General features: G+C 49.6%; 1 protein-coding gene across 5 annotated transcripts in view; it reads left to right on the forward strand.

Moving 5' to 3' along the window:
* LOC118398424 (ena/VASP-like protein) overlaps window positions 1–10,000 on the forward strand; it is a 69,833-nt gene that overhangs the window by 48,174 nt on the left and 11,659 nt on the right. For 3 of the 5 annotated variants that reach the window (XM_052470745.1, XM_052470741.1, XM_052470742.1), the window contains exons 2-3: window positions 1,395–1,569; window positions 4,519–4,696. In XM_052470745.1, the coding sequence (XP_052326705.1) occupies window positions 1,395–1,569; window positions 4,519–4,696 (353 nt within the window). The remainder of the gene's footprint in view (window positions 1–1,394; window positions 1,570–4,518; window positions 4,697–10,000) is intronic. The other 2 variants (XM_052470743.1, XM_052470744.1) reach the window with 1 other exon arrangement.

Here is a 10,000-nt window from a genome sequence, read left to right on the forward strand (position 1 = left end):
CTTTCTGTCTGCCCCAGGGGCAGTTCCACTAATTTTAGCCTGGCACTGAAGCAGAGGCACAGATGGGTCTCTCTCTTGTTATTCTCATTTGTATGCCAAAATTCTCCCTCTCCCCCCCCCTTCCTCCTCCCCCCTTTTCCCCTTCCTCCCCTAGTCCCCTTCCCTTTCCCCTTCCTCCCCTAGTCCCCTTCCCTTTCCCTCTTGCTCCCTCTGTCTCTCCTTGTATCCATCCTCATTCCGTCCTTTTCTCATCTCACCTCCTTCCCTACTTTTTTCTGTCTCTCCTCTACTTCCCTCCTTTCCTAGATTTCCCCTCTCCTTTCCTCCTTTCCTTTCCCTACTTACTCCTATCCTCTGTCTCTCCTCTTCGTCTCTCCTTTGCTTTCATCCTCTTTCCATTCCTCCCTTGCCTTTTGTGTGACATCTCACATCTCTGTGCTTGTGACTTAAGAAAAGAACGATGAGAGTGTTCTCCTTTGTTGACACTTACTGGCTACAATAGTCAAGGCTGGAGTGAATTGTGTGTGTGTGTGTGTGTGTGTGTGTGTGTGTGTGTGTGTGTGTGTGTGTGTGTGTGTGTGTGTGTGTGTGTGTGTGTGTGTGTGTGTGTGTGTGTGTGTGTGTGTGTGTGTGTGTGTGTGTGTGTGTGTGTGTGTGTGTGTGTGTGTGTGTGTGTGTGTGTGTGTGTGTGTGTGTGTGTGTGCGCCACCACAACACGGTGAAGGTCAGTGGAGAGAGAGAGCCTCAGTGGGCTGTGATAAATGCAGTAAGATGGGGGAGTAGGCAGACCCAACGCTGGCGGCACAAACACACACAAACACACACACATATTTATAACAGTAGCAGCAGACTCTGGTCTAGGTGTGCATGTATAGATGTCTCATTAGGTTTGGATGGAGGGCTTTTCAATCAATCACATGACCTGCAGCTGGATTGGCCTGCAGTGCACTGCTCAATGTGTTCTTTGTCATAAGCAACGTAAACCAAACAAAATTGTGTTTTTATTTATTGGTTCCTTGAGTGATTGATGACTGATACTGTCTTAAAGATGCACTGCACTGTGCTCATTCATTTATAAAATTATAATGAATTGGTTGATTGATTGTCTCAAGGTTGACTGCTGAGTATCTGCCATGCTAGAACCTCTGTGGTGGTGAATGGTGGTGGTGTATGATGGTGGTGTATTATGTTTTGGGACTTGGCTGCTCATCATATTGATGAGTGTGGGGGTGTTTTCCTCTCCAACATTTTAAGGTATTGGGGGTGTTTTCCTCTCCAACAGGTATGATGGTGGTGCATGATGGTGAGGTATGATGGTGGTGTATGATGGTTCAAATTGATCAATTGATTGATTGATAAAGAAATGGACTTATTGTTTCTCTCTTCCCCCTCAGTGAGCAGAGTATCTGCCAGGCACGAGCCTCTGTCATGGTCTATGATGACGGCAGTAAGAAGTGGGTTCCCATCAAGCCAGGTCAGCAGGGCTTCAGCCGCATCAACATCTACCACAACACTGCCAACAACACCTTCCGTGTGGTGGGAGTAAAGTTACAGGACCAGCAGGTAGAGGTACACACACACACACACACACACACTTACAAACACACACACACACAAACACACACACACACACACACACACACACACACACACACACACACACACACACACACACACACACACACACACACACACACACACACACACACACACATATTGATCTAAAATGGCCTTGATGGTAACCATGAACTCTCTCCTCCTTTCCATCTCTACACATCTCCACCTCTCCTCCTTTCCATCTCTCCATCTCACCACCTCTCCATCTCTCTACCTCTCCATCTCTCTACCTCTCCATCTCTCCATCTCACCACCTCTCCATCTCTCCATCTCACCTCCTTCCACCTCTCCTCCTCTCCACCTCTCCTCCTTTCCATCTCTCCATCTCACCACCTCACCATCTCTCCATCTCACCACCTCTCCATCTCACCACCTCTCCATCTCTCCACCTCTCCATCTCACCACCTCTCCATCTCTCCATCTCACCACCTCTCCATCTCACCACCTCTCTACCTCTCCACCTCTCCATCTCTCTACCTCTCCATCTCTCTACCTCTCCATCTCTCTACCTCTCCATCTCTCTACCTCTCCATCTCTCTATCTCTCTACCTCTCCATCTCTCCATCTCACCACCTCTCCATCTCTCCATCTCACCTCCTTCCACCTCTCCTCCTCTCCACCTCTCCTCCTCTCCACCTCTCCATCTCACCACCTCTCCATCTCACCACCTCTCCATCTCTCCATCTCACCACCTCTCCATCTCTACCTCACTCTCTCCTTTCCATCTCTCCATCTCACTACCTCCCATCTCACCACCTCTCCATCTCGCCATCTCACCTCTCCATCTCTACCTCTCCTCTCTACCTCTCCATCTCTCTACCTCTCCATCTCTCCATCTCTCCACCTCACCACCTCTCCATCTCACCATCTTTCTACCTCTCCATCTCATCTCACCACCTCACCATCTCTCCATCTCACCATCTCACCATCTCACCACCTCTCCACCTCTCCATCTCACCACCTCTCCATCTCTCCATCTCTCCATCTCACCACCTCTCCATCTCTCCATCTCACCACCTCTCCATCTCTCTACCTCTCCATCTCTCTACCTCTCCATCTCTCTACCTCTCCATCTCTCTATCTCTCTACCTCTCCATCTCTCCATCTCACCACCTCTCCATCTCACCTCCTTCCACCTCTCCTCCTCTCTACCTCTCCACCTCTCCATCTCTCTACCTCTCCATCTCTCTACCTCTCCATCTCTCTACCTCTCCATCTCTCTACCTCTCCATCTCTCTATCTCTCTACCTCTCCATCTCTCCATCTCACCACCTCTCCATCTCTCCATCTCACCTCCTTCCACCTCTCCTCCTCTCCACCTCTCCTCCTCTCCACCTCTCCATCTCACCACCTCTCCATCTCACCACCTCTCCATCTCTCCATCTCACCACCTCTCCCATCTCTACCTCTCCATCTCTCCTCCTTTCCATCTCTCCATCTCACCACCTCTCCATCTCACCACCTCTCCATCTCGCCATCTCACCACCTCTCCATCTCTACCTCTCCATCTCTCTACCTCTCCATCTCTCTACCTCTCCATCTCTCCATCTCTCCATCTCTCCACCTCACCACCTCTCCATCTCACCATCTTTCTACCTCTCCATCTCTCCATCTCACCACCTCACCATCTCTCCATCTCACCACCTCACCATCTCACCATCTCACCACCTCTCCACCTCTCCATCTCACCACCTCTCCATCTCTCCATCTCTCCATCTCACCACCTCTCCATCTCTCCATCTCACCACCTCTCCATCTCTCTACCTCTCCATCTCTCTACCTCTCCATCTCTCTACCTCTCCATCTCTCTATCTCTCTACCTCTCCATCTCTCCATCTCACCACCTCTCCATCTCACCTCCTTCCACCTCTCCTCCTCTCCACCTCTCCTCCTCTCCATCTCTCCTCCTTTCCATCTCTCCATCTCACCACCTCTCCATCTCTCCATCTCACCACCTCTCCATCTCTACCTCTCCATCTCTCTACCTCTCCATCTCTCCATCTCTCCATCTCACCATCTCTCCATCTCTCCATCTCACCACCTCTCCATCTCTACCTCTCCATCTTTCTACCTCTCCATCTCTCCATCTCACCACCTCACCACCTCTCCATCTCTCCATCTCACCACCTCACCATCTCTCCATCTCACCACCTCTCCACCTCTCCATCTCACCACCTCTCCATCTCTCCACCTCTCCATCTCACCACCTCTCCATCTCTCCATCTCACCACCTCTCCATCTCACCACCTCTCTACCTCTCCACCTCTCCATCTCTCTACCTCTCCACCTCTCCATCTCTCACCCTCACCACCTCTCCATCTCACCACCTCTCCATCTCTCCATCTCACCACCTCTCCATCACACCACCTCTCCATCTCTCCATCTCACCATCTCACCACCTCTCCATCTCACCATCTCTCCATCTCACCACCTCACCACCTCTCCACCTCTCCATCTCACCACCTCTCCATCTATCCATCTCTCCATCTCACCACCTCTCCATCTCTCCATCTCACCACCTCACCATCTCTCCATCTCACCACCTCACCACCTCTCCACCTCTCCATCTCACCACCTCTCCATCTCTCCATCTCTCTACCTCTCCATCTCTCCATCTCACCACCTCTCCATCTCACCACCTCTCCATCTCTCCATCTCACCACCTCACCATCTCTCCATCTCACCACCTCCATCTCCATCTCACCTCTCCATCTCTCCATCTCTCCATCTCACCACCTCTCCATCTCTCCATCTCACCATCTCTCCATCTCACCACCTCTCCATCTCTCCATCTCACCATCTCACCACCTCACCATCTCTCCATCTCACCACCTCACCATCTCACCACCTCTCCATCTCTCCATCTCACCACCTCACCATCTCTCCATCTCTCCTCTCTAGGTGGTAATCAACTACTCCATAGTGAAGGGTCTGAAGTATAACCAGGCCACGCCCACCTTCCACCAGTGGCGTGATGCCCGTCAGGTCTACGGACTCAACTTCGCCAGCAAGGAGGAAGCTACCACCTTCTCCAATGCCATGCTGTTCGCTCTCAATGTCCTCAGCACTCAGGACGGAGGTGAGAGAGAGAGAGAGTGTGTAAGGGAGATGGGCTGTGTGTGTGTGTCCTGGGGTGTGTTCGGGTGTGTGTGTGTGTACGGGAGATGGTGTGTGTGTGTGTGTGTACTATTATTAACTTGTAGTTTGCCTGATCAGATGTGTTCTGTTTTTAAACTGTAACGTGCTAACGAGTTAAAGCCTATGGAGTTTGACACTGACAGATGGACCAGTGTATCTAAGGTCACTAGAGACCGGATTAACAATACTAATGAAGCAGTTTGGCTCACAGACACACACACACACACCCGCACAAACGCATGCACGCAGGCATGCACACACATACACACACACACAGACATGCACGCACTCAGGATGCACACAGACACACACAAACATGCACGCACACACACATAGACACACACACAGGTTCAAACGTATGGGTCTCATAACACATGACAGTCGGTCAGGCAGGCTCTTTGTGTGCTTGGCTGTAAGTGTGTGTGTGTGTGTGTGTGTGTGTGTGTGTGTGTGTGTGTGTGTGTGTGTGTGTGTGTGTGTGTGTGTGTGTGTGTGTGTGTGTGTGTGTGTGTGTGTGTGTGTGTGTGTGTGTGTGTGTCTGTGTGTGTGCATATGCATACTTGCGTGTGTGTGTAGCCACTGTGAGTCAAGCCCAGTGTGTGTCTGTGAGGCTCAGGGTGTTAATAGGTCTTTAACCCCAATAGGGGTGACAGTGGGCAACAACAGGCAGATTGGGGGGGGCGTGAATAGACAACATGAATTGGGAAAGCCCTACAGATGTAGGATCTTAATTTGATCACTCTGTTGTTGCTGAGAATTTTCCTGCACGGCATTGTATTCAAAATTTTAAAAAGGCTTCTAAAGTTTGTAATTCCCACTTTAAAGTGTCAGGTTTGATTTGCCCTAATGAAAAATGTGTCAACCCCTACAAAAAAGTTCCATTAATTATAATCCACGTAATAATGCACATGTCCTCTTGCTGCAGGATTATTTTCCTGCCGTAGCAAACTGGCTCAAATTATGATTCTACATCTGTACCCTATATACTGTAAATCTCATTAATTATGGCAAGAGGGGAAAGGGAGCCTGTCATGCAAGGTGAGGTCAATTCCATTTCAATTCAGTCAATCTGAGGTATGAACGGGTGGCACTTACTTTCAATGACCCAATTTTCCGATTGGAATTTCAATCCACTTCGACTGAATGGACTGATTCGAAAATGGACTTAACTCTAAAATGATGAAGGGGCTGAGAGGCAGAAAAAGGTTCTAGACAGGTTAGTTTTTCTAATGCAGTTTGAATAATGCAGGTGAGTCAGAGTGCTGGGGCTGTCTGCCTGTCTGCCTGTCAGTCCATATTTACTGTCCTCTCATTCTGTTAGAGTTCCTCCACAAAACCAACCTCATAGTTCTTTCCAGGGGCACAACTTTCACTGGGGATGAGGGGGGGACATGTCCCCCCTACATTCTGAAATTGCATTTTTGCGCCCCAGGTTCTCTCTATGGTCACCCACAGCAAGGTCAATCAGTTCACTCTCTCTATGGCCTTTTACGGGAATTAGCTTTGCATTTCTTGCGCTCCACAACTTCACACGTGGACGTTGAAACCATGGCATAGAGCCAAATGAGCACAAACATTGCAAGACATAGACAGAGCCATTGACAGTGCAAAGGCATCAAGATGCAATGTGCAACTGGAACCCAGTACAGGATATATAACACGACAACACAGCCAATCTAACTCATTTTATATCCACATGCTTTGCTCCTGTTGTAATGTGTGAAGAGGCGTCAGGCTAAGATTATCACCTCACACTGAACCCCAAAACTCACCCCGGTGATGACAGAGTTAATTTGCTCTAAAGATGATGACATTCATTTCCCCTTTGGACTCAGATTAACCCATTTACGCACACACACACCCTCATAAACACACACTCATTCAGTGTACTGTACACATGACAGTTTTTCTCAGTCGCTTTGGTGCATTTTTCACATCATCCCTAACATGTGCAAAATAACAAGTGCATTTCTCAGAACAATTTGTACAAACTGCAATATACAATGGATATGTTTCTAAAGCTAGTCAGTCACTAAAAATCCATAGTACATCTCTCAAAAGTAAATATTCATGCCAATGATCATGTCAGTGTCATCAGAATGATAAGTCATTGAGTCATTGTTCACGAACAAGGTCGTAGAGCGATAGAGAGAGAATGATAGAAGGGGAGAGAGAGAGAGAAAGATAGCGAGAGAGAGAGAGATGGAGATGGAGAGACAGCTTTACATAGAGAGAGAGAGATGGAGATGGAGATGGAGAGACACAGCTATACATAGAGAGTGAGAGACATGGAGATGGAGAGACACAGCTATACAGAGAGAGTGAGAGACATGGAGATGGAGAGATACAGCTATACAGAGAGAGTGTGAGAGAGAGAGAGAATGGAGATGGAGAGACACAGCTATACAGAGAGAGCGATAGAGAGAGAGATATAAATAGAATGATACAGAGAGAATGAGGAAGTGGTGTCCTCTCCTCCCCAGTTCGCACAGTAACTGTGTGTTTTCTCCATCCTCACTCTGCTCTCCTCCTCTCTGTTAATTAAAATGAGTCATTGAGGAGTTGTCCCCAGGGCCCCGTCTTTAAGGGCTCCGCTTTTCTTTTGCTGAACACACACACACACACACACACACACACACACACACAAACTGGGAACAAAGAGGGTCCAGTGACAGAAGATACACCACCACCCCTCTGCTCTGTCTCCGAGTGTCACAGACCCCATACACACACACACACACACACACACATAAAAAGACAACGGTAAGCCTATGTGTGTGTCTCTCTCTCTCTCTCTCTCTCTCTCTCTCTCTCTCTCTCTCTCTCTCTCTCTGTGTGTGCGCTCAGCAGACGCCATAATGTCAAGGGCTCTTCTGCCGTCCTTGGAGAGATGTATACAAACCAACACACACACACACTGAACACTCATGCGCAACAGACAGGGTTAGGCCTACACCTCAGAAAGAGGCTTACTGAAACAAACACACTCGTTACCTCGCTCACAAGATGATGAAAGTGAAACATGCTGACATCATGTTCATTTAAGCCTGTAGAATGTTGCAGTAGACCGCTGACTGAACTGCCAAACAGCAGGTCCTACACTCAATCCACCAATTCCCTCCGTGCCCCTATGATGAGCTCTGAATGGATTCGATAGGTATACTGGAAGTAATATGGTAGCAGCCATATTGGATACACCTATTCAAACCTCTCTGGTCTAAACAAGTGCCTATGGAGTAGGCCATGGTGTCGGGATATGGTGTACGGGTTGATCTGGGATTAGGCGTCGGTGTAGTGGCTATGGTGTACGGGTTGATCTGGGATTAGGCGTCGGTGAAGTGGATATGGTGTACGGGTTGATCTGGGATTAGGCGTCGGTGTAGTGGATATGGTGTACGGGTTGATCTGGGATTAGGCGTCGGTGTAGTGGATATGGTGTACGGGTTGATCTGGGATTAGGCGTCGGTGTAGTGGCTATGGTGTACGGGTTGATCTGGGATTAGGCGTCGGTGAAGTGGATATGGTGTACGGGTTGATCTGGGATTAGGAGTCGGTGTAGTGGCTATGGTGTATGGGTTGATCTGGGATTAGGAGTCGGTGTAGTGGCTATGGTGTACGGGTTGATCTGGGATTAGGCGTCGGTGTAGTGGATATGGTGTACGGGTTGATCTGGGATTAGGCGTCGGTGTAGTGGCTATGGTGTACGGGTTGATCTGGGATTAGGCGTCGGTGTAGTGGATATGGTGTACGGGTTGATCTGGGATTAGGCGTCGGTGTAGTGGCTATGGTGTACGGGTTGATCTGGGATTAGGCGTCGGTGTAGTGGATATGGTGTACGGGTTGATCTGGGATTAGGCGTCGGTGTAGTGGCTATGGTGTACGGGTTGATCTGGGATTAGGCGTCGGTGTAGTGGATATGGTGTACGGGTTGATCTGGGAGTAGGAGTCGGTGTAGTGGCTATGGTGTACGGGTTGATCTGGGATTAGGCGTTAGGCGGTGTAGTGGCTATGGTGTACGGGTTGATCTGGGATTAGGCGTCGGTGTAGTGGATATGGTGTACGGGTTGATCTGGGATTAGGCGTCGGTGTAGTGGATATGGTGTACGGGTTGATCTGGGATTAGGAGTCGGTGTAGTGGCTATGGTGTACGGGTTGATCTGGGATTAGGCGTCGGTGTAGTGGATATGGTGTACGGGTTGATCTGGGATTAGGCGTCGGTGTAGTGGCTATGGTGTACGGGTTGATCTGGGATTAGGCGTCGGTGTAGTGGCTATGGTGTACGGGTTGATCTGGGATTAGGCGTCGGTGTAGTGGATATGGTGTACGGGTTGATCTGGGATTAGGCGTCGGTGTAGTGGCTATGGTGTACGGGTTGATCTGGGATTAGGCGTCGGTGTAGTGGCTATGGTGTACGGGTTGATCTGGGATTAGGCGTCGGTGTAGTGGCTATGGTGTACGGGTTGATCTGGGATTAGGCGTCGGTGTAGTGGCTATGGTGTACGGGTTGATCTGGGATTAGGCGTCGGTGTAGTGGCTATGGTGTACGGGTTGATCTGGGATTAGGCGTCGGTGTAGTGGCTATGGTGTACGGGTTGATCTGGGATTAGGCGTCGGTGTTGTGGCTATGGTGTACGGGTTGATCTGGGATTAGGCCTGAGCCTCACAGCACCTCAGGCCCCTTACCACTCCTCACTATTCCCCACGTCTGCCCCCTGGTGTTCTGGAGGCCTGCTGCAGAAGGCCTCACTGATCTCCATGACCTGCGTGTGTCTATTGTATGTATGTCTATGGAGCCACCTGGCCAGTCTCTGTCTCCAGGCTTCTGGAAGATGGAGGGCCTCGTTAAAGGTGAACTACCCTGCACACGCTCTCCTGCTGCTGCATAGAGGTGTAGGTTACTAGAGATGATACTGGAGACGAGAGGGGTAGGAGGGGGATGGTGTGGGTGAGGCAGGAGAGATACCTGGACAGGTGAGCGAGACAGAGGAGGAGGAGAGAGATGGAGGAAGAGGAGGGCTCAGGGCGAGCTATGGTGAGCAGAGAGTGGGTCTGTCAGTGCTTCTGTGTCTGCCACAGCCGATTCGTCCTCTTCAATATGTCCTGTAGGTACTGCTGCTGGCTGTCTCTCACACTCTTACTGGATTGTGTGTACGTATGTCTGTGTTATAATCGTGACATAGAATGTGTGTAAATGTGTTAAGATTGTGGCATGGTGTGTGTGTGAGAGAGAAAGAGAGCGAGAGGT

This window comes from Oncorhynchus keta, chromosome 19, assembly GCF_023373465.1.
Source record: "Oncorhynchus keta strain PuntledgeMale-10-30-2019 chromosome 19, Oket_V2, whole genome shotgun sequence".
Lineage (NCBI taxonomy): Eukaryota > Metazoa > Chordata > Actinopteri > Salmoniformes > Salmonidae > Oncorhynchus > Oncorhynchus keta.